This window comes from Chrysemys picta, chromosome 1 (genome assembly GCF_011386835.1).
Source record: "Chrysemys picta bellii isolate R12L10 chromosome 1, ASM1138683v2, whole genome shotgun sequence".
Classification (NCBI taxonomy): Eukaryota; Metazoa; Chordata; order Testudines; family Emydidae; genus Chrysemys; species Chrysemys picta.
The window spans coordinates 196,887,817-196,913,586 of record NC_088791.1 but is presented as its reverse complement, the minus strand read 5'-3'; the positions used below and the strand labels follow the sequence as shown (position 1 = coordinate 196,913,586).

Genomic DNA, 25,770 nt, shown 5'->3' with positions numbered 1-25,770 from the left:
GAAAGAGAAACTTCAGTGAAAATACTCATAGAACGACCATTTTGGTTTTCTATGTGCTTTCTACTTTAGTAGTTTTAACATGAATACTATAGTAACATTTATGATGCATTGATTCATGGACATATCATGACTAATAAACCAAGAATGGGCTCCATGAAGGGACTTAGGCATTGCTACACTCAGCATTATGGCACCTTAGTTTTAGGTTCCTAGAAAATCACAGGAACAACACAACAATCCACAAAGCCGAGTTAGGCTCCCTATACAATGAAGAGGAAAAGATAGGCACCTTAGAATGCAATCCACAAAAACCATCAGTTGGGTAGTTCCGTGCCTAAACTTGCCAGTAGGAGATGCTGACAAAAGCCCCACCCCTCTCTTGGATATAGGCGCCTATCTCTGCTTAGCGGTCCATGAATGGGAACCTGTCTTCTGGAGTCAGGCGGCTTAGGTGCCTAAGGCTTTTCCCGAGGGAATGAATTAGGCACCTGCCTCACTCCACGCACAATGGCATGGGAATGGGAAGGAGGTGATTGTGGTGGTTCCAACCAGCAATTTGGAACACTAACCTAGGATGTAGGAGATCCAGGTTCAATTCCTCCCCCCACACACCTTCTCTGCCAGAAAAAGAGAGGATTTGAACAGTGGTCTGCCACCTCTCAAGAGTGCTTTAGCCACTCCTATGGGATATTCTGATGTGAGGCTGTCTCAGTCTCTCCTGCTGAAGCTGTTTCAATGTGGATAAATACTTATATAGTCATTGGGGCAGAGAAAGAAAGAGACTGAGAATATCCAATGGTTATGGCACCCATCTGAGCACCCATGCACCTTAGGTGGCCAAGGCCTATCCTCCCTTGGTTAATGAGTCATTCTGGGGTTTAGGTTGGAGATAGGCATGAGGATGTCTCGAGGGAGACAGCAGTGCTCACGCTCAGAGGCAGACACTTTAAGTGCCTAGGGAACTTTTACCCTGAAAACTTAGGCGTCAAGTGAGTATAAATGTCTGCAGGGTTCAGCAGGAGTTTTGTGGATTGCAGTGAAGTCTACCACTGGACTTGGGTGTCTAAACCTGAGATTTAGGTGCTTAAAGTTGGGGTTTAGACGTCTAAGAACCTTTGTCAGTCCCACCCTAAGTGTGTGCAAGCTCCATGGACAAGTCTCAAGAAAGTACAAATGTTTAACCAGATGACAATATTTTTGCATATTATCTTCATGGAGTAATGTATGCTTTGTGGGGAAGATGAGAAAATTAATCACATGTATCACCTAGCATTACTGGGAAAAACAAGACATTTTTATATCAAGGAATCTTTCCAATGCTTGCACAATGGAGGACATATAGATTCTATTAGTCCAATTTGTTTCATTATTTTATGTTCCAAACTCATTGTCTTTCACCATTAAGTTAATAGCAATATTTATAGACCTAGAAATGGCTTTCAGTTCTGAGGTATCCCATTGAAAATAGTTGATTTGTGCATCTTAAATTCAACTTATTGTGATCAAAATGGCTGATTGTGAGTTCATGAAAATAAGTGTTAAACCAGTCGTGAGTGAACAGCAAAAGGTTTAGAGATTGGTTCTGACAAGCATTCAAAATTTATCTGAATCTCTTTGGTATGAAATCTTGTGAGAACATGTTTTCTCACAAGATTCCTCCTGGTTCTACTTGCTCCCAGTCAGGCTGGAAATATGGCAAGAAAAATCCCCCTCTACTGCACCCTTCACTCCACACACACTTTTTGAATGCATTCTCTTCTAACAATGGCCCAATGGTCTCAGGATCATATGAAAATGAGGGAGGAGGGGAATTTATCAAGCTTTTTATTTTCAATATTCAAATAGGATTGATTTGGATACAATTTGAGATTTGAGTAAAAGTTTGGACTGGAATTTATTTTAATTTAACTTATTCACCAATCCTTCATTTTAGCTAACAAATTTTTCTGATAAGCCTTTAGCTTAATAAAAAATGGAACATTTCGGTGTATATTGCCATCTTGGATTTTTTTCAGTTGAAAGAATTGTAACTCTTTTCAATGGTACTCAAAGCATCATGACGGGTAAATAATATCATTTGTACAGATTGCCCTTAATGTTAGCTCTGTTTCCATTACAGAGTTGCACTTGTAATGGTTACCTTTACTAAGATGAGAAATTGATAATCAATAATGACCAAAAGATGCAAAATTGTTTCAGAAGCTGGGAGATGAATGATCCATGATAATGGTCACTGGAGGTCTGTCTTCTTATTCATCTAGCCTTTTCACCCATGTTAACTTCTCTACTCATCTGACCATTTTCTCACAGTAAATAAGGCCCTGTCTCTAAATACGATCCTTACCTTTTAGAAGTTGAATTTGGAAACCAGGTACATGTAATAAACTGCAGTGAGGTGCTCCCTTCAAATTGTTGAGTTCTCCAGTGGAAGAGATTTGGGTGAGCTTCCTTAAGCCTTAGGACCATGACACTACCCTATATCTGATTAGGTTGATTATCTCTATTATTTCCAATCCAATCAGTCTTTGTGAAAGGTTTTCACATAAGTTGTTAAGGCCTAAATCAGTGTTGGCTTATAGTAGATAGGTCCTCATATCTTTGTCCATAAAGGAAAGGGAATTTTACTTCAGGACTTGATACATCATCTCTGGAAGACTGGTCCAATCTTCTGTTTCTTATTAGAACATGAGATGTTCAGCCCATTAGAATATAGCAGCCTACTCAATCTTCTTTATAGTCATGATTTGAGAACTTCAGTAACTCAGACAGAGGTTATGGGTCTATTACAGGAGTGGGTGGGTGAGGTCAAACTAGATGATCATGATGGTCCCTTCTGGCCTTAAAGTCTGAGTCTATGAGATTGCTGTAGCCACTTGATTTTGATAGCACATCCAACAAATATCTTACAACAGTACTTCCCATCAAGAATGGGAACAGAGTATATAAAGGATGTCAGGCTAGTTTGCTGACCTTACCACTTAAACCTTCCTGCATTAGTTATTCAGAAAGCTGAATTTTTGTGCTTTTTGTCCTGGACTTAGTAGTCTTTTTAGCTTAGGTTGTTTTGGTCCAGGACACACTATATTTGGAGTATGTGTGGGCAGAACTGTCAGAAAATTTTGTTCTAGATGCTCTATTGGAATCAACTGGCCCAAGTGTTTCAGGGTCTTAATGAGATCCCAACACAATAGTTTTCTGCGTTCATGTTCTATAATATAACATCATCTGGAATGCTAAGTGTTAAAAATGTAGGGGGCAGATCCTCAGCTGGTGCAAACTGCCATAGCTCCGTGGAAGTCAGTGGACATATTGCAGTTTTCACCAGCTGAGGATATGCCCCTTAGACTCTGTAAGGTGACCACTGAAAGTTGGAAAGTAAGGGTGATATTCACTTCCTGTGCAGAAGGTGAGCATGAGGTCTGTGTGCCCCTTACATCCCACTGAAGCCCTATTTTCAAGTAGTAAGAGGTATTTATGTGGTGGATTGGGCTTGTGCTGGCCTCCTACACAGGGTTGAATTTAATCTAATGATCTTGTTTTGATAGTGGTCTTTCTGATGGAGCCTAAAACAGCTTTTCTGTCTGATAGAGGTGATGCGATGAAGGACCGCAGAGGAACTATGGCAGCTATTTTGATTTTCCAGAAAAGACACTATAGCTAGATAGATTAAAAATTTTGACATTTTTCTGGAAAATTCTTTTATTGTTTTGGTAAGCTTTAAAAAAATAATTGCTTTTCCATATCTTTAATCCACAATGTTCTTTACAGTAAAATATACTAAAAGAGAGGCCTGGCAAACTAATAATACAAAAATAAAAATAAAATCCTCCCCCTTGGATGAAACTCTAATGCATCCTAAATCCCAAATGATGAACCTGGCCATTCTTGGCATCCAGACTTGAAAGAGTGCATGCTAACTATGATTTCACATACTCAGAGTATGGGTGATCATGTGGCATTGTTTCTGTTCTCTGATTGGTTGACTGAAACACAAACAAAAAGAAGGAAAACAAAGCAATTCAAAGATAGCTGCATGAATAAGTCTGGCCGAAACTCATTCACATGCAGCATGCAGGGGGTCAGACCAGATGATCATAATGGTCCCTTCTGACCTTAAAGTCTATTAGTCTATGAGTATTCATCAGAGTTTGCTTGTCACCAATGCTTTTGCAAACTAAGAAAACACTTTATGGAAAAATTAATATTCAGGGTATTGAATCCCATCAAAGCAAACTGGCTTTAAAAAAAAAAAAAAATTGCACCCCCCCCCCACACTTGTCTCCACCCAGTATTCTCCGCTGTACTTTAAGAAACACTTTTCCCCACTTACCCCTATGAGCAATTAGTCCCTGCCCCCTATTAGGCCCAGCTATACTACTTTTTACTGAATAACTGAGATCCTCCTGCCTTTCCTGACCACAACCCCAGCTATAACATGATGCAGAAAATAACCTTTTGTCCCTGATGCAATTTGCTGATTTTCATTTTGGTTTTTAGCTTCCTTAAGAATTACAGCTGGAGGGGTTTGGAACGGTTCCTATATGAGGAGATATTAAAGAGGCTAGGACTTTTCAGCTTGGAAAAGAGGAGACTAAGGGGGGATATGATAGTGGTGTGGAGAAAGTGAATAAGGAAAAATTATTTACTTGTTCCCATAATATAAGAACTAGGAGCCACCAAATGAAATTAATGGGCAGCAGGTTTAAAACAAATAAAAGGAAGTTCTTCACACAGCACACAGTCAACCTGTGGAACTCCTTACCTGAGGAGGTTGTGAAGGCTAGGACTATAACAGGGTTTAAAAGAGAACTGGATAAATTCATGGAGGTTTAGTCCATTAATGGCTATTAGCCAGGATGGGTAAGGAATGGTGTCCCTAGCCTTTGTTTGTCAGAGGGTGGTGATGGATGGCAGGAGAAAGATGACTTGATCATTACCTGTTAGGTTCCCTCCCTCTGGGGCACCTGGCATTGGCCACTGTCGGCAGACAGGATACTGGACTGGATGGGCCTTTGGTCTGACCCAGTATGGCCATTCTTATGTTCTTATGGCCTTATATCATGCTTCTGATACTTTTGAGTCCATTTTTAGTCCATTACTAATGTACCACAGAAGTCTCTGGACTGTGTATCTTTCTTGTCTGGCTATACTAGTGACCTTTCTGGCGCTATTCATCCTTTTGTCTTATTTTTGGGCATCCTTTCTTGGGTTCCACTATAGTGAACAAGGCTGGGTCTTGCCAAGTTGGCCATCTTTATGACCACAAAGCAGGTGTTTTTTTAATACTGATTTGTTATGTGCCAGTCCCCACTTTAAGCTTGTACCCTGCAGAGCTCCCTTTGGGACAATGCAAGATTCTCCAGACCAATAATAAATGACTTTTTTTGTTTTAAGTTTTACTAATTTTAACACAAATCTTAAATTAGCCTAATGCTGCAGTGTAGTTCAGTGTTGATTCTAGTTATTTTATTTTAATGTTTCTATTTTTTGATTGGCCTTCACATCATGGAAGACAAGGTAGAAGCACAGATTGTTTTTAGTTAGTGAGGCTGCAATTTACAGTTTTGCTAAAAGAGGAAACAAAATCAGTTCCCACAGTAAAGAAACACTTCAAAGTCTAATTGTACTGGGTGCTTTAAAAGTGTCGGAAATGAAGTTTACTATTTTGTTAAGAATCTCAGTAAATTATTTCACATGCTTCTGTGTCTAGGCTATGACCTTCCAGAAGTGCCACCCCCTACTTCTTGTCAACACATTAGTCATATAAAACTCAGCTGATGCCAAACGGACGCAGTTCAGCCAACTATAGAACTGTATAATATTCTATGTTCTTCTATTCGTCTTGTTTTTCTCCCCGCTATGGATACTTTTTGCTGCTTTAAGACTGCAGAGGGCTAAAATTGACAGAGGCTTGTGATAGGGTTAATACTTTCCTCTGTTCTGCTCTGAGGCAGAGAAGGTTAGCAGAGGGATCAATGTGATTAAATCTGTAGGAGAGGAAAGATGTGTCAGTCTGCTTGCTTGCTGCCTGGATGTGGTGGTTGAAGGGTGGTGTATATGCAGCTTGGTTTCTGCAGATCTGGGCTGGATATTACCAGGGATGATCTTATGCTTGCATTGGAGGATTTTTTCACCTGTGGACCTGCCTCTGCAAACCTGCTGGTGTCTCCCTGAGCTAACGACACACCTGGGCTTAAAGCACCCGCCTCCCTTTTCCCTCTAGCTGCATCTTTCTGAAACAGAAAGCCAGCAAGCAAGTGTCAGTGGAGAACAGAAGCTAAAGGAGAGACAGATCACTTGCTTTAAGGACAATCAGACACATACACGCATTCTCCAAGCAGCTACACTGCTACCAGCAAAATAAGCTGGACTGATCTTCCCTCTTAGCTTGCAGCTTTAACCTTGCAGTTGACAAACAGGGAAACAGAAAGCAAGGAAAAGAGTGGAAAGCTAAAAGCACATAGCTGGGAGGATAGAAAGGAGCAGGGGCATGTGGATATTGGCTATCTTCTTGTTCCAGAGCATCTTGAATGGTGAGCAATATAATCATTTAGTTTGTGATTCATTTAATTTCAGCTAATTGGGAAGGGTGTCAAAGGGAATTGGATGATTTTTTATCTTTTGTGTTTAAAGCATTGCGCTAGTTGTTAGCAGCTGTGGGGAGAAGGAAGAAATTGCTCTGTAATCATTTAAACTAGCTTACCTAGCAAAGTAAGTGCCCATAACCTAAGTGTGTTATGATATATCTTCCTCATTCAGAATAAAACTGTGCTTGATGAAATAGGGATAGATGCAATTTTTCTTTTTTGGCTGAAAATACAGAATTTTGCCAAGCAGAGCATCAATCTGTAAGAGCATACTGAATGAATTTGAAGGGCTTGTATATCAAGCTTTTGGATTTTGATTTTGTTTTCATGTTTTTTTATATTTCAATTCTTAAATTGTCATGTGATTTAACCAAAATAATGCAGGCTTTTCATTTAAGGAAAAATATTTTTAAATTTTCTCTCGCCATCATTTCTCTGATAAGGTACCTGCTATGTGTTCAACACAGTCATTTATGTAAAAATATGCACTGATAAGCATTACATCATCTAAAAAAGGTTGACTCTTTCAGTCAATTTCAAAGTTATGAAGGGGAAATAACAATGGAAAGACAATAAAAAACAAACCCTTATTTGTGTATTCCTCTGCAATAGATAAATGTTTTCACAGTTTTTAATGCTGTTATTAATAGAGGTGAGGTTTTATATATTTAATACTTAGACTTACATAGTTAGTCTTTGACCATATGTATCACCCTAAGGTGCATATTGAACTATACAACACTTAGGTAAAATGCACATAAATATAGTATCTTTAGGATAGAAAACAAATTATGCTGTATACTGTGATGCTAGTTATTCCTATTATTTTGCCTTCCTATTTTCAAATCTGAGAACATAGCTCTGCCTAAAATTCATTGTACACTGGCAGTTAAAATGAAAAGATTAAGCACACAATTTTCAAAACCAGGCAAACCAGACAGAACAGAAAAATGTTGCTTGAATGAATGAATGAGGGATAAACTCAGGGTAAAGTGTAAAAATTTTCCTGGAAGATACAAATATAATTGAAGCTCCAAGCAAAGGGTGACGAATGAATGCTGGATGAGAGTGCCTTCACATTTGCTTAGGTATATACTGGATGGGAAAATACATTGACAGGCAAAGCAAATCCAGTATGAATAGATAGAAATATCATAAAATTAAGGCAATAAGAGATGAAGCAGGAAGGAAGGCAAGGGAGTAAGGAAGATGTATCGAGAGGTATGTTTTGATGCACAGTATACTGTACAATGTAAAATCACCAAAATAACCCCCAAACTTTTTATTTTATTTTGAAATCCTCCTAGCAGTAAGACATTGCAATAAGTTCTGGCATTAAGAATGTATTTATTTATTTTGTCAGATGGCACTATGCCTTTTCTGTATCCTCTGCAGGAGAAAATATTTGCTTTTAATAACACAGGATCACTGTGAAAGTATATTCGCTTATCAGGGCTATTCAGTTAAACAAGAAGTTGCATAGAAAATTAGAGCGGCAACATTTGTGTCCAAAAATTGTATGTCTTTAAAAGAGAGATACATCTGTACCCTGCACACACATCAATTCACATCCATGTAAATTGCATACTTTTAAGGTAGACTACCTGAAAAAAAATCTGCAATTCTGAAGAATAATAAATTAACCTTGTTTTCCTTTTAAGGTTGAAATTGTATGAAAAACAGTTTCTCTCATTTATTAATGTAGTCTGCAGCAATGTCACAATTTCAACATCCACAAGTATGGACCAAAATCAAACATAAAAAATTCTCAGAATACATATTTATCCTTAACACTCTAAACACAGAAGATACATGTATCTTCCCAGATTTTATGCTGATATACATACACTCTGTGTGTGTGTGTGTGTGTGTGTGTGTGTGTGTGTGTGTGTATATATATATATATATATATATATATACACATACACACCACAATTTTTTAAATCTTACACCACTAGGAATATCTAATGGATGGTTCAGTGAATCTTTATTAACTTAAAAACTGGTTAAAATGGGGTATTTTGACATTAATTTTCAATGATATAGTAAATATAAGATAGTAAGCTCTCTGTGTGTGTGTATTGCAGATTCTTATATGTACACAGACACAGGGTATGTATACCAGCATAAAATCTGGGAAGATGATACTTCTGCATTTAGGGGTGCTAAGGATAAATATATATTATGAGAATACATGTGATAAGTGTTTCCTGAGGTAGTGTCTGGCTGCATATAAAACATCAAATGCTCATTGTGAAAGTGCCTTTAGTTACACTGTTGAATTTAGAATACACTATTCACATGACTCTAGTAAGATTTTGGTGATATTTTGAAAATGATTAATACTTCTGTATTTGAAGGAAAATACAGTATATACAGTATACACAAATACAAATGTTATATATTTATAAAATATGTGGCACTCTTTTATGATGCTGTATAAAAATTAACTCTTGAAGCTTGACTTCTGTTATTGCTGTTACCCACCTGCCTTTCAGAAGTCCCCTGGGAAATGCACAAATCTACTTACAACACGCATGTGTTCTTGCACCCACGTATGTGTGGCATCTAATTATGATCTAGATATATTATAAAATGAAATAAAAATCTAGTATAGCATGTAAAACTACAAGTTTTAATTTCTTTTTTTTTTTCATTTAACAAACATGGGGCCCAAACCTGCAATCTTTCCATCTGGCAAAATTTCTATTGGAGAGTCCCTGGGAGCCATCTGAATAAGGACAGCGGGATTGGCCCCCATATCTCCCTATAATCTCTCAGCACAAATAAATCTCATCACAATAAATGGCACCTTCATTGAATGGACTTACTATCTGTAAAATATCTTACTTATGAGTGCAATAGAATATTAGTACACTGCAATATCCAAATAATAGGATTCTGAGACAAAATTTCCAAATTCTAACTGCAATTGTTATTTCTAACTACTGATTTTATTTATTAACACTATTGGTTTCTTAAAACATGGATAAAAAGGTATTAACCATAAATACAGTCAACCCATTTGAGAAGATGGGGGTACCCTTTCAAAACAGTGAATTAAGCTGCATAACTCCAACTGATGGTAAGGTGAGTCATGCAGTTATAACCCTGAGCAACACACTGAAAATTTACCTTCTGGGTTACTGTATTAGAATATTCTAGAAGCAAACATTTGAAATGATTGATATAAGTGAAAAAAATCCATCTTAGTCCAATCCCAATGAGTATAGGCATATTTTATTGATTACTTCATTAAAAAAAAATAAAGATCAAACTTTTTTTTACACATTTCAGAATTCCTGCACCCATGCGATTCATTGGATTATTTGAAATGTGTTTGTTAAACATGCTATTGCTCTGTGTATTCAAATGTCGGTATCTTTTGGTAACATTTTAATATGTTGACATAAATATACTGAAACCATTTGCAGGCTTCTCTTCCACTGTAACTCTTGTTTGCCTGTGGTCCATTGATCTGTGTTGAAATCAATGGAACACCAGGATGTACCCAATACAGTACAGCTGATACTAAAAATAAATTCCCATTAAAATGATTTCCATTTTGTATCCATAATGCATGAATCCCAGTGTGCACATGTCCATCTTTGATATATCAAAGGAGTTTTTACTAGCATATCAGACTGTAAGCGGGACAAGAGCCAGACTGTAAATAGGGATGGGGGGCAGAGGGAGTAGACAAAACCTGTAAGAAGGAACAACAGAGGTAATAGGAATACTTGCCACAAGAAACAGTGATCAGTACTGCTAGAAACAAACAGGAAGGCTAACAACTTTACTGATATAAATGGGCTTTTCCCCCCAATGGAAGGTTTTTTTGAATAGCTGTGATATCAAAATATAGTCTGAGTAGCCAAAGCCTTGCTCTCAGGTAGTAAGATACTTCATGTGCTGATATATAGTTATTGACGTGTTTGTGGATAGCCCAATCTTACTGATTGATTTTGACCTTGTTACTTCTGAGGCTTTTAATTCTTTTCTTCCAATAAGTATTAGTTGATCACTGAGTGATTAAAATGAAATTTGCATTAACTAGAAAGCTAGACAGAGTGCAACAGAAATCAGCTCCTCCACTTTAAAAGAGAACTCCTTTCCCTTCTTTATGTTTTTAGTAATATTCCAGAATATAGCAATTACTGCACATTAAGAATTCCTAACCAGCTTCACCAAACACAAATTGAGATACTATGACATGCTGCCTGCACGTTAGTGTGTCAGTATCACAGGACACTAGTGGGCAGCAAACCACACAAGACTGGCAACACTTCAAAACAACAGTGGGAATAAACAGTCACTGAAGGGAGGATTTATGAAGGTAGATTGTCTTGCAGGGTCACTATCCCTTTAATTTGTAGAGCTCGCTATTCTGTTTTCTTTTCCTCCTGTGAGCATTGTATAACAATTATTAATGACAAGAAGTCTAGAGGCTACATTTGTATTAAAGTTTAAAATGAGGTTGATTTCCACAAATGGCAATAAGCTGTAATGAGAACTTGGGGCTTGATTCTGCATTCGTTGAAGACAATGGTAAAACTCCCTTCCCTTCAGTGGTGCAGCATCAGGCTTTTTGGGTATTAAAGGTCAGAGGAACTGATGAGTGGGAAAGCTAATGGATAGCCTGAGGTTGGTTGATTGATTTTAACCTGCCTTCACTCAGCAGTTCCACACTGTATTGAATTATGGCATTTATAGAGGTACCATTCAACTCCCCACACCATCAAACATCAGACCTTTCCTTTAATTTAAGCTAATGGGTCCTCAGCATTTTTGAAAATCAGGCCATCTATTTAGTGCCTAAACTATGGACTTGGGAGCTTAACTTTATGGCCCCATTTTTGAAAATCTTGGTCTAAGCCTCTCTCAGGACCCCAAAGCTCGAGAAGGTGAGTCAGACGTTATTGACTTGATTAGTGTTATAAATGGAGTCTATAGGAGGGCCAGGAATGCATGGCTTGATTTTCAAAGGTGTTTGCAAAACATTGTATTATAAATGATCAGATACTACAGGGATGGGCACCAGCACAAAACTCTAAACAAGAACAGCCTATATGTTTTTGGCAGTTGCACTAGCTAGGATTAGTGTTATTTTGTAGAACCCGTTTAATTTTTTTTTTTTTTTTGTCAGAAGGTGGTGTTTCAACAAAACTGACATTTGTTGTAAAATATTACCAGTTTTAGCGATTTTGTTTGGGAAAAAAAAATTAGAAAAAATGTTTTGCAAATTTTTAATAATCCCATTTCAACATTTTCACAATGGAAAGTTTTTGATTTTTTTTCCCAAAATGACTTATTTCAAAATTTACTTTCTTTTATATATAATTTAAAAAAAAATAAAATGTCAAAATTGAAACTAAATGTTTAAAATGAATCAAAATAAAATGCCTTAATGATTTTTTTTCCTCAGAATTTTGTTTTGTGAGAAATTTGGAAATTTTGGCTTTTTTCTCCATTCAGAATGTGTGTGTGTGTGTGTGTGTGTGTAGTGTTTTTTAAATCCTTCATGGGACTGGAAATCCATTTTCCAATTAGCTTTATTATTTAAAAGTGGCAGCATTGCTAATTATTCAAGTCAAAGGCAAACTATTCACTCTGGGTTAGGAAGAAATTTCCCCTAAAGGCAGATTATTGTATGTATTATCTATCACACAGGCCCTACAGCTTCTGTTGAAGAATCTCATACTGGCTATTGTTAGAGTGGAATCTTTTCTTTAAGTGTGACACTGGTTCTGATTTAGTATTGCAATTCCTATAGCATGGCAAAATGAAAATTCCTTAAAAAGATGTGGGGAATTTATTATCTTGCCCTGATTACTTAAAGTTGCAGAATATTTGTTTTTTTTTTTTTAATTATTATTCCTTATACAGTTACGGATACCATAATTTTGTAAAAGTAGCAACAAAACCCTCTTGAGCAATAAGGTTCTCCAATGTACTGCAAACTATAAGATCCTGAATACCTACTCCAAGGTAAATGAGTGGGTGAAGGCTGTTACATTATTTGTATTCTTCTATAAAATAAACCCCACCTTCTTAACCTTGCTTATTTACAGAGCCATCTCACTTCATTAATTCATGGGCCTACACTGTCTTATAGGAACCACATTTAAAGGTTGGTATCTTCAACAAAATGAAACGGAAGAAGTGTTTCAGAAGAGCTTTTCGTATCACAAAAAAGCATTGAAGAAAATGATCTTTAAAAGTAAACCACGCATTCCACAGATACTTGTTACCTGGTGTTTTTTGCCATTGATTTTTCACACTGATCTCCAGCTATCATATGTCATTCATTTCTCATGACTTTTGTAAATATTTCCCCCCTTTAAAGTAATGGTTTAATCACCAGAAAAAGAGAAAATAGGCTGCATAAATATATCTCATAGTGAAATGGGAGAACAGATATTAAGGACATAGACATTGAGATAGGAAGAAAGAAAGGCTAGTGGATGGATAGTCAGAATGACAGAGATTAACGAGTCTTGCCTGCGTCCCTATTTAAGTTATTTTTACTCAGGAGGCAGAGAGTAAGATTTAAGAATGAGCCAGCAGTCCTATTTATAGAAAGCCATTTTTAAATGCAGTGGCTTTGAGAAGGAGAGTCACCTCCATACTAAACGCCTGCATCCCTGGAGCTTCCTAGTAACTCGGGGAGAGAGCAGTGCAGCAAACTGTGCTGAATCACTGATCAGGCTATCTGCTGAACATTCTAGAAGGGCAGACCACACATGAGCTCAGGAACACAGTGGAGCACAGGAACACCGCTGGGAGTGGCACTCATGGTCCATGTTTAAATGGCAGCTACAAAGCCAGATGCAAACAAATGGGAGTGCAGCATCTCAGAGGCTATGTTGATGAAATACCATTCAAGGCATCTGAATGTGCGCTGCATCACCTAAAATGAAGACCAAGCATGCACTTGTTAATCTAACGCTGTCAGTGTTACAAGCAGGGACAAAATTATATACAGTATGTGTGATGGCTTAGAAACAACTGTGTATGGAAAAACAGGATGCTAGCTCCAATGTCCAACTTTAGGTGTTGCTGTCTCCTTACACTTAATTACACATTAATCCTGTACTGAATGTTTGTCTTAAATTATGATACCTCTCTTTGTACTGTCAGCAAATATTGAAAAGTGGTAGTTCCACAGATTTCTTTTCTAATTTCTTTTAAGGTAAGGGTAAAAGAAATTATTTAAACAAAAAACAAACAAACAGCATTTAAAAGGTGGCTGTTATTACATAATAAGAAATTAGAGACATGATTTCTGGAGTGACCAGAAATATTCTAATGGGACAGATAGCATTGTTAATACATTCTGACATGAATTAAAATGCGTTGCATTGAAGCTTTGAATAATTTGGTGTCTATGCATCTTTACTTATAGCCATGGCAATTATAAAGATAAAGCATAGACAGAGCAACTCTGCGACAAGCATCTCCCAGAGTGTGAATTCCAGGGAAAAGAAATGCTGCCATGTTGTGTTTGCAAATGATTGACCTATGCTGAAGTCTGCACGCGAAGGACTTCTTTCTTTCCCAATGCAGAGTGGCTGCTCTCACTGCTTCGTTTTATAGTTGCCACAGTATGAAGTGACTTGATGGAGGTTGGCACTGGCTCGTTAGCTTCAGTGCTGCTCTTAAGTGGTATCTTCATGATGGGCATATTTTAACTAACGTGGGGCCACTAGTTGTTTAGTAGCATCATTCTTTGATACTAAATGAGAGTCTAAGTGGGGAGTAGGTGTGTGAACCCAAGGATATAAGCTGGTTGAGAGGACCAGCCATACAGTGAAACATGCAACCTCTGAGGAACCCGTACGTTGTAATATCCCGTTGTAGACAAGTCACAAAGTGGGGTTAGTATTCCCTGAAATGAGTCAATTATCTGCTTTTCCAGACAATGGAAGGTTGTGTATAAAACTAGAAATGCTAGCTCTGAATCTGATTGACCTCCCTTCCCTGATGGGTTAGGCAATCAGAAATCATTGTTCCCACCTGTCTTCAACAATGTTATTTTCTACAGTTGAAAGCAGAGAGAGGTTTTTTGTTCTTAATTTATTTAACCTGCCGTAAATATAGAAATTGTGCCATGGAGCAGCCATGAATAAAAATATTAAATTACTTTTTCTCCCGGCCATGATATCTCATCCCAGGTCCTGCCATGAGTGTGGACTGCTGTGCAACTGTAGCAGCAAGGGATAGACTATTGACTGTCCTAATTCAGGAAAACATCTTTATGCACTTAAGCATGGTATTAAGTCCTATTAAGTCAGAGCATGAAGAAGATTAAAAGAAGATAGAGATGGGGTGGGGGGAGAGGAGGAAGGACTTCCAAATTATGTACTGGCTCAAACCAGGGCCACTGGAAGTCTCTAAGCATATATATGTGACTAGCTGAACCTGACAATCTGTCTCCCACTCTTGTTTTTTGTTTTGGATCTTTGCTTGTTTGTTTGACTAGAAACAAAACACTCTCTGGCAGTTGGCACATAAAGACGGGGAGAGCAGGACATGTGCTAGAGAGGGGAAGTACAATGTGCTGTTCTGCTAGGTCAGGCTAATGGTGGTGAAAGAGGAAACAAGGGAGTTATTAATCCAGGCCAGTTTTAGATATACACAAGGGACACATTTTAAATAGAAAAGTCCCATCCTGGTTTATCCTCAGAGGGGACCCAGGAGCACTATACCAAATTCCACTACCACTAAGAATCATGTCCTGCTCTAATGGTTTGTTTGTGTTTAGCTGCCTTAAAGTTTTGTTTAATTGTGCATCTCTCTGGGCCTGGTGAACTGGAAGCTGTTGGATTACAGGCACAACATTTGGCAAAACTGAAACTTAATGATGCTATGTTATAATGTCCACCCATTAATCTGGGAGCCCCTAACCAGGGTGTAGGTTATTTTAGTATTTCTGGTGGTGTTTTTGATATACTTTTTAAAAAAATTTCAGTCCACACTTTTAGCTTCACATATGTAGGAAGATTCCCTTTCTCTCCTTCCTCTCACTCTCGCTGCATGCTTGAAATACTTTCCCGCTTCTCTATGCACCAAGCAACATCCCTTTTCTCCTTTATTATTGTCTGTACTGCTGTAGACCCAAAAGCCCAAATCTGGATCACAGCCCCATTGTGCTAGGCACTGTACAAACAAGCTTATAATCAAAATGAGAGGCAGTGGGAAGAGAAGCAAACAGGTACATCCTACAAGCAAAGGGATCAGGATAAGGGCAGGCTCACATCATATTATCTGCAGATTTGTTGAGGTTGGATGTTTTGTTTTCATTTTTTCCCCACTTATTTGTTTATATTATGAGAAGTGCTTTTAGCCAGCTTTTGGGGGGATATTCGAAATAATGCATGGGAACAGGAAAGAGTTGCTGGAGTAGGAGAGAGGAGAGGGTAAAGAAGGAAGCTGGGTTAAGAGGAGGTAGAAAGGGGCAAAGAAAACTGAAGGGTCATAGTGGGGAAAAAAAGGGGCAGGATGAAGTGGAAACAGCAGCAGTTGTAACATATAAAGGGGGAAACAATTTGCACTAATGTAAATGGTAGCAGGGGAAGGGGAGGACCAGATGAAGCTATTGAGTTAGAGAAGCCCATCCACCTTCTGGGTTATCAGCCTTCTGCTGCTGGCTGATGCAGTTAGTCTGATGTCTCAAGTGGTAAAAGTGTGCTGCATTGCTAATCTATTCTTACATGATCATTTACTATTTTTCCCACAAGAGCCCTGCTGCATTTAATGCATGGCATGGGTACACAAAGGGGCAGAATTAAGGTGGCATGGACAACCATAAATCTGGCCTTTCCTAACCTTTTAATATTTGACTTTGCAACCTAAATAAAGTTATTTAGAATATATATTTTGGAAGTAATATATATCGGCTGTGGGAAGGTCTTATCTGTAGTGAATTGATAGGAACTGGAAAATGAATAACTTAAGCATTGAGTAATTGTATAAAATGATCTGGCACAATACTGGCAGCTCCCTTTGAATAAACAGCAGACTGCAGAGTATAGAGGTACATAGCTGATACCAGCAGGGGATGCTGTTATCTGGCTAAAGATTGCTGTGTAAGGATAAGCCAATAGGAGAAGAGTTTTTGTTGTTCCTGTACCATGTTATCTCTGACCTTGGCAGTAGTCTCAAACTGTGTTACCAGCTGTTCCTTCCCCACTGTCTGTCCCTTTCCCCCCAGTGTGATTGTTCTGAGATGACATAGTCTCCTGAGTTTTTTTTTTTTTTTTTTTTTTAAATTAGCATGTAGTAAAAACAAGTGTAGATTTAAACTAAGTAATTAAAAACTCAAAACAAAAAATCTAAAAATCTTGTAGCTCATGCATCCAGGGATCCGTACTACAACTAAGTGGGCTACCGGTCTGTTGCTGCATGAATGAATGATTGATTTAAATCCAGGAATGTCTGCAACATGGGTGTTTCTCACTGTCTCAGCAGCAAAACAAGTCAGTTGAATTGTACCAGCTCCTTTAGCACAAAGAGATCTTTAGTGACACATCTTTAAAAACTGAGAAGATTCAGCTCTTTATTTTATTTTTAGATGTCTATACTGTTCATATTACTTTTAGTCCTTGAGGTTTTGTTTTTGGCGTAATAATTTTCCTCTACAGAAAATGCATACTGTACTTCGGGGTGTGGTTCTTAAATTGTGCATACTGAACTATATATTTTAAATTAGCATCCCCTCTAAGCATAATGTGGAGAAATTGTAGGGAAAATAATGGGTGCTGTATTGTAATTGGTTGCCTTTTTTATTAATGTAAAGTTATTTTGAGATGCCTAAAGGATTATCGATAGAGGTCCTTAGTGGGGGATATAGTCAATTTAAATTAGCTCACAGTTTATCCCTTATGATCTGGAATCTTTAAAATGTAGGTAGCGCCTAATTATTCTACTAGGTTATATTGTACTGTAGGGAATTTCTTTCATTCAGGGCTTGCTCACTAACATATAATAAACTCCCACATCACTATATTTAGTACAACTAAATTCAACTAGAACAGTCCATTTGAAAAGGCTAACTAGTTGCCTTAAAAATAACTCAAATCCCATCTTTTGTCAGAATAAAACAAACACTATAGATTTTTTTTTAAATATTGTTTAAAATATTTTCCAGGTTTCCTTCTATATTTTCCACTACGTTTCCCCCACTGTCTCCATACAAATTAGTGTCATTTGATTACTCAGGTAAACATCAAGGGTATGCTTAATGTTTTGCTGCTTCAGGAAATTTTCTGCTATTTCTGCTTTTATAACTGAAATGGATTTACAACCAAATTTTGCTATTTTATTACACAGAGAACATCACTTAATGGGTCTTCTTTCCCTTCCCCCTCAGCCTCACCCTCCCTTTAACTGAGCCACCAAAACCAAGTAGTGGAGCACTGGACTAATTACTATAAATGCAGGGTTTGTAAAAGGACACTAATACTTTACTGTATCCCTGAAGGTCATCCAAGTGACTATCCTTAAACACTCATGCGTGTGGGGGGTGGATGGGAGGGGGGAGACTCTCAGGATAAGGTTGGATATGATTATGATAAAATTGTATGGGCTAAAATATGCGCCCACTCTTAAATCTTCCTGTGATAATCTAGTGCAGAACTGTCCTGGGGATTTGGGGGATGTCTAAATTAAGAAATCATAGCCATGGCAAATCTGGTTCTGACAACATCTCTTCAGGGTTAAAGAATAACATGCAATCCAGATGACAAACTTAAATTGCATCTCCAGCACTACAAACCTCAATTTCCTTTTTATTTTTATTTTTTAAAAAGTCATCTGTGCACGATCTGGCGTCATTAATGTGCTGGGTGCCTAAGGTGTTCCTTCGTCTGTTCCTCTAGCAGCTTTTCCCCTCAAGTGATTATGCTAATTAGTGTTTGATCAGATGATTAAATTATAATTCGATTAATCCTGTGTGCTAAACGCTCTGAATGCATTTTCCATTGCCTGAATGCCTTGTGCTTAAGCGCCCCTGTTTGCAGCCTGATACGAGGCTTTTGCTTTTTCCTGTGGATAGTGTTTTCTATTTTAAAAGCACCATTGATTCTCTTTGACATTAGGAAGGGGAGGAGAAGCCTTTTTGATTCCTATCCTCATTATGAGGACCTGAAATGTGGCTCCTCCTAGTTGAACTGAATTATATGGAGGGGAATAAAACAGAAGGGGGAAAAGAGTTCTGTCTGATATTTACTATTCACATCCTTTTCATAAATTCCCAAGAAAAATAAATGCTGTGTTCCTCCTAAATCATTGTTAAAAGGGGGACATTTTGGCTTCAGTGTGGCTTTTTCCATATTTGTCAGGACAGGACAATAACATTTGTAGGCACCAGTGACTTGTTCTAGCAGCCACTGTAGGGCAGCAGTGGCTGCAAGAGGTCAGGAAGGGTTGTGGTAGCTTTGGAGGTTGCTTTACCCTGTAATTTGAGTCTTTGTTTTAATTTCCAATTATAGTGCAAAATCTTCTTTTTGTTTTGTTTTTGTTTTTCCCCAACTGAGAATCCTACTGAACTTCCTCCCAGGGGAAGTGTGAGAGACAGATTTAACAAAGAGATGCCAAGCTTTGTGTATGGGGATCTCCCTCTTCTGTACCCCAGCTGCAGCAAGGTAAAGCAAGGCAATGGGGATACTGGGTCCTACACATCCCCACCCCTTTGTTACCTTCAGTGCAAGTAACCATTTGTGAAACCCATATTAAGTGTTATTCAATCTCTGCCAGGTTGTCCATAAAACAACTTAGCCCGTACGGTAGCTGTTTCATGATATAATAGGGTGTTTTTTTCTTTATTTGTTTTTTACCAAGTACAAATCAAAATAGGGAGGAAGATTAGAGACTGGGACTTTTAATTAAAAGTGCTGTTGCTCAACAGCCCCGTTCCACATCTGGTCTTTACAAGACAGAGTCATATAGCAATAGTGGATTTTAATATCTCATCACACGACTAATATGAGAAAATCCACGCACTGTCAGTAACATGAGCAGAGGAGGTTTGCCAAAACAACAACAAACCCCTCCAATACCGCTATACTTTTGAATATACCTGTTAATCACAACAAAAGCTAAAGTAGCGATTTCTGCAAAACCTTCAGCTTGGGAGACCCTGATCTTATTTTCATTTGTAATTATTTGTATTTCAGTAGCACTTAGAGGTCCCAGCTGAGATGAAGGCCACATTATGCTAGTCACAATAATACACCACATAGTAAGGCCTGGCCTACTCACAGTTTTTATGCTGATTTAACTATTTTGGTTAGATTTGCAATTTTTCTACTGAAATAGTTATAACAGTTCAGCTCCTAGTGTGGACGTAATTATACTGGTATAAAGTTGCTTATACCAGTGCAATTTATTCTGCTTCCCTTATGGGAATAAGTTAAACCAGCATAAGCACCTTTATATCAATATAACTGCATTCACACTGGGTGGATGCGCTGCTTTAACTATACTTACGTATGTATAATATAGTATATAGTAAGACTTTTGGTATTGCACATGACTAGCTGAACCTACTATAAAGTGGGTGCACAACAAGTTGGAAAACTGTATTCAGACAGAAATCATCAGTGTTTAAAGGTCAAGCAGGAAGGGCATATTGAGTAGGATCCCACAGGGATCAGTTCTGGGTTCTGTTCAATATTTTCATCAGTGATTTAGATAATGGCATAGAGAGTACACTTATAAAGTTTGCAGACGATACCAAGCTGGGAGGGGTTGCATGTGCTGATTACTTCTTCCTATCCTTGGTGGACATGGGGAACAATTGATCAGAGTCCTCTTTGTAACAACTTTTTACATATTTGAAGACTGTTATGTTCCCCCCTCAGCCTTCTCTTCTTTAGACTAAACATGCCCAGCTCCTTCAACCTTTCCTCATAAGTCATGTTTTCTAAACCTCTCATTTTGGTTGCTGTTCTCTGGACTCATTCAAATTTGTTCACATCTTTCTTAAAGTGTGGTACTCAAAACTGGACCTCATACTCCCTTTTCCTAGAGAAATATGTTTATGCTGTTAAATGCATATAAACTAATGGTGTCTAGCAGCAGAAGTCAGAGCTAATTGCATGGTGCCAAACACACACGTGTACCAGAGGGACAAAACTAAGCCTAAGCATAAGAGGCAGCCCTCACCAACTCCTCCCTTCTGTCCCCCCCCTCCACTAGCATCAATGCCCTCTCTATATGGTGTCTCTGGGTTTTTAGAAGTTCCTCCATCTTATTATTTGGGGTAAAAGATTGGCAATGTGCAGCAGTTTACCACTACAGTGAACCGTTCTAAATACAACACACATGGACACAGTGCTGTAAATGTTCTCATCCTTTTAAATTAGGATACTAAATGATTTCATACTCTTTGCCACTTCAGTGGCATTCTGAAATAACAAAACTACTGGTAAATTTGGCAGATCCTTGTTGCATGCCCTGATTGTTCTATGTATCTGGCACTCTTTTATGTTTCTGTTTGGGAAAATACTCAAGCTTCTCTGTTCTATTTTAATGTACAATATGAATTTTCCCCTCTCTTTCTCAAGCTTTACCTTTTAAAAATATAAATAGGTTGATGTAAAATTAGTATCTGGTACTGTTGTCTATTACAGTGTTCTTGTTTATAAATGCTGAGCCCACTGCCTATCATGCTGACTCCTTGTACTTCCCTCTCTATCGCTGTCTCTTGTCTTTTCCTTAAATGACAGGATCCTTTTAGCAGGGTTCATCTTTCTGTTCTGTACAGTGCCTAGAACAGTGGGGTCCTGATCCATGACTAGTGTTCCTAGGTGCTATAAGACAAATAATAATAATTCCTGTACTAGAGCTATACACATTTAACTTGTGTGTGTCTCGAATCTGGCGCTTTCATTATTAGATATTTTCTTTAAAATCCTTTCTGTATTCAATGTAAGAGAGGCACCTGGTATATCCAGGGAGATTGGGGGGGAGGAGGGGGAGAGTGGGCGGGATGAGAGATATCAAATGTCATCATACACGTCAAAATCCCATTTTCACCTGCTCATGTGGTATGTATCAAATGCTACTTATAGGTAGTGCCCTTTGGTTATATTTTGGGAAACTCCTAGATTTAAATTTAACCATATGTCTTCGTTGTCTGGAGGTGGTTGAGTTTCTTGTATAGACTGTATAGTTAGGAAAGTGCTGTTATCCCCATTATTCAGAGGGGGGGGGGGACTGTAAAGAGACTAAATGACTTACCCAAGGTCACAGAGGAAGTTGGTGGTGGAGCAGGGAACTGAACCTGGCTCTCCCCAGTCCTTGGATAGTGTCCTAACCACTGGATCACCCTTCTCTCATCTGTAAAATGCCTTTTGGGGAAAAAGCTGAATTCCATTTAATTATAGTCCAGGAGCTAAAATGTAAATTAAGGATTACAGAATCACCTGCAGCCACAGCAGAACTCTCTCAAAAATCAACGTGTTGTTTACCTAAAGATCAAAGGGAGAGTGGTCTCTTTATTGTTAACATGATTATTTGTTCAGGACATTGCATTCAGTCTTGCTCATTAGAAACTATGCTTGCCTTTCTGACCAGGATTCTTTTTGCCATTTGTTACCCCACTCCTCTCATTCACCGTCTGTGTATGTTCCTGTTCCTTTCTTTCCTCTACATCTCCTGCCCTGCAGCAGCTCCCAATTCCTACTCCCTTGTTAGCTTCATTCTTATTCTATCTGCTGAAAAACGATAAACGAAATAGTTAATGCTGCCATTTTAAAGTGTTATGGATTTTAGAATCAACATTCCAATGAGCTGTAATGAGGACAGGAGAGTCCACATGTCTTGGTCTTTGTTTCAGGCTGTCTGCAGACTCAGGAAGACTGGTTACTCTCGGGTCACAGTTTGAAAGGTTTATTTGCAAGTGTGAGGACTAGACGCTAGCTTACTTAAAAATGAAAGAATATGCAGAATATGAATATGGTTTGTGGGCCATATAAATACACCAAATGGACCAGATCTGGCCTGTAAGCTGGGTGTTTGATACCTCTGCTATAGGAGATACCAGGATCTGCATGGGTCTTGAGTGAAATGAGGTATTTGACTACCAAACAGCTGCCTGTCTGCTAGGATGGTGGATCCTGATCCATCCTCATTCTCCCAAAGGTATAATGGGAAGTGGAGGGGGATCTTTGAGGTTAACTTCAGGGAGCCTGGCTCCCCCAAGGTCTCTTCCTGGGGGTTAACTTATGGGGTGGTCATCAAACCCACAACTACTTCATTGTATGTATGTGTGTGTGGGGGGGGAGAGGGTTTGGTTTTAAATAAGTTTTCAGCATCTACAGTTTGGAGAATGGGTTTCTGTGCCCCTGCCAGGAAGTCCAAGTATGCTTCCTGTTTCATACATTCTAAGGCCAGAGTGGACCATTGTGATCCTCTAGTCTGACCTCCAATATAACACAGGGTATAGAACTTGCATGAAATAATTCCTAGAGCATCGCTTTTAGAAAAACATCCAATCCTGATTTAAAAATCATCAGCGATCACCACAACCCTTTGAAAATAGATTCAATGGTTAGTTTCTCTCACTGTTAAATTCAGACTGGCAATAGGATGTAAATTTTTATCTAGCTTCAGCTTCCAGTCATTGGATCGTGTAATACCTTTCTCAGCTAGATTGAAGAGCCCATTATCAAATATTTGTTCCCCATGTAGATACTTAGACTGTAATCAAGTCACCCTTTAACATTATCTTAAGCTAAATAAGTTTAGCTCCTTGAACCCTCTCCAATTTATCAACATCCTTATTGAATTGTTCTTATTCAGCTAATTATTCACTGCAACCCCCAAATCTTCTTCAGAGTCATTGTTTCCCAGAATAGAATCCCCCTTCCTTTAAGTGTGGCTTACATTCTTTGTTCATAGATATATACATTTATACCTACCCATATTGAATCACATATTGTTTGCCAATGATCTAGATGACTCTGTATCAGTGATCTGTCCTCGTCTTTATTTACCACTCCCCTAATCTTTCCTCCTCTCCACGTTGAAGTGTTGCAGTTGCAATCCTTCTGGCCAATGGTGACTGCCTAGGAATCTATTTGGAGTCTTCATACTTTCTCCTAAATAGATAATGGTTATTGTGAACTGCAAGGAACAGATCTCAACAGATGCTGAGCCAATGATGGCAACGGAGACAGAAAGTGGCCGAGGATAGAAATTGGTATGTCCTGTATAGGAATGAGCAGCAAATTCTTGGTTTTTATTTCATAAATAGTTGTCATCTCCATAGTAAAACAAGCAAATTGCTGTCCAGAACAACTAAACAGACTTGGAATTATGATCAATGAGCAGGAGTACAAGATAGCCCACATTGCACACATCTTATACTATTTAGTGAAGTTAAACGGAGTAAAATCACTGTACTCAGTTAAAGAACACCGTTCCATCTCATGACTTCCTGTCAGTACAAATACATGGGTTGGAGGAAAGAAAATTCACCGCTTACTTTACTTGATTTTTCTTCCCAACCAACTGGTCACTTCACAAATGTAAATAATTAGAATAAACCTGTCCTCAAAGATGCACAAACTGATCTTATTCAATTTTATGTGATGCTAAAACCAACTTGGATTTAAACAGCTGGCACAACTTACCTCTGCCTTTTCTTGGAAGAGCTAACTTAATCCAAATAAATGTGCTTCCATAGAGTTAATATTTCTTTCAAGTTTTGTCCATACTGATCTCAAGCTGGTTTAAAAAAATTAGAATATTTAGAAAGCCTTTCTGGTGAAGAAAGAGATCAAAGAGCAGATCAATGAAATTGCCACAGAAAAGAATATTGGAGTGATTTAATTTTATTAACTGGAAATTTTACACCTGGGACCAGTTAAATTTTTCTAGAAACTATAGGAAATAAATTTATTGGCCAAAATATCAAAGTAAATTATTTTGTAAAGCCTAAAAAACACAATCTGATGTATAATTTCAAAATGCATACACATGGACAATCTCTGGATATGACTGGATGTAAATAATACCAGCACAACAGCTTACTGTGTGTTTGTATCATGGTAATGTCCAGTCAGGTGTTAAGTACTCTGTAGAGACACAGTCCCTTTCCTAAAGAGTGAACAGTCTTCCTATCTCAAGGGACAAGTCAGGCAGACAGATATTTTGACAAAATAGCAAAGATACATGTCTTACTGGTTATACTTTAGTATCTCAAAGCCTTCCCCAGCCTGCTTACCTGGGGCCCCAGCCAACCTTCTCTGCCATTACTGACCCAAAGTGATGGCCTTCCACTCTCGTCACTCCGTATGTGAGATGTGCAGGAAGGAACAAATAGGTAGTTACAGACTGACCAAAAGTGTTCTAAAAAGTCTGCTCCTGTCAGGGCTGGCTCCTGGACAGTCCCAGTCTTTCCTCCTCCACCCTTATCACATACAAACATCGCTCCATACTGCTTCTCTCCACAGATTGGAATGGTAAGGCAAGGCAGTAGTTCCCAGCATAGTTTCTCAGGTAAAAGGTCCATAATACATCTATACATGTATCTAATACATCTGCTGGGATATTCAGGATCAGACAACTATAAGTGCAAATGCTGAATTCAAAGAACTGGCACAAATTCATGCCTTCTTTTTGGATGACGCTATAGCAAATATTAACACCTAAAGGCAAAGTATTAACAACAGAAGGCCAAATATAACTTCTCCCATAGAGATATCTATGATTTCAAAATAAACAGGTATTTTGTAAACAAAGCAGGAAATGCTTTGAGATTTATGTATATTTGAGTTTTCTCTGCTTAAGTCATAAGCCACTCTAGACAGAAGTAATTTTGAACGACATATTGATTACCACACTTAAAAAAAATACCACAGAGCTCAAGAGCAAGATATTAGACTTATGCTGGATGAGGAGCAATGGAATGTGTACTTCCCTTTTGAGCACTTCATAATTAACAAATACAAATGGGTTTGATTTTATTTTGCATAGACTATATTGCACTCCCATGCCTTAGGTAGGATCAACCCTAAATTATCAAATACATTTAACACCTGGCCAAGATCAAGCTGTTTTTGGAGTTTGCCAAAAGATCCAAGTGTTCTGACACAAACTCACCCAATTAATAAGAAATCAGCTGGATATGAAGTACAACCAAATCCTTGGTATAGATAACATAGACATCTTAAGA

At 38.2% G+C, this 25,770-nt stretch overlaps 1 protein-coding gene across 6 annotated transcripts in view; it reads left to right on the top strand.

The window, feature by feature from the left end:
- Nucleotides 1-5,835: 5,835 nt before the first annotated feature.
- The window catches only part of DSCAM (DS cell adhesion molecule), a 614,601-nt gene continuing 594,666 nt past the window's right edge, over nucleotides 5,836-25,770 (top strand). For 4 of the 6 annotated variants that reach the window (XR_010594753.1, XR_006176627.2, XR_010594752.1 and 1 more), the window contains exon 1: nucleotides 5,836-6,533. Coding sequence is in view for 2 of the 6 variants with exons in the window: in XM_005304452.5 (XP_005304509.1) it covers nucleotides 6,491-6,533 (43 nt within the window). In the remaining 4 variants the exon portion in view is untranslated. The remainder of the gene's footprint in view (nucleotides 6,534-25,770) is intronic. The other 2 variants (XR_010594754.1, XM_042859222.2) reach the window with 1 other exon arrangement.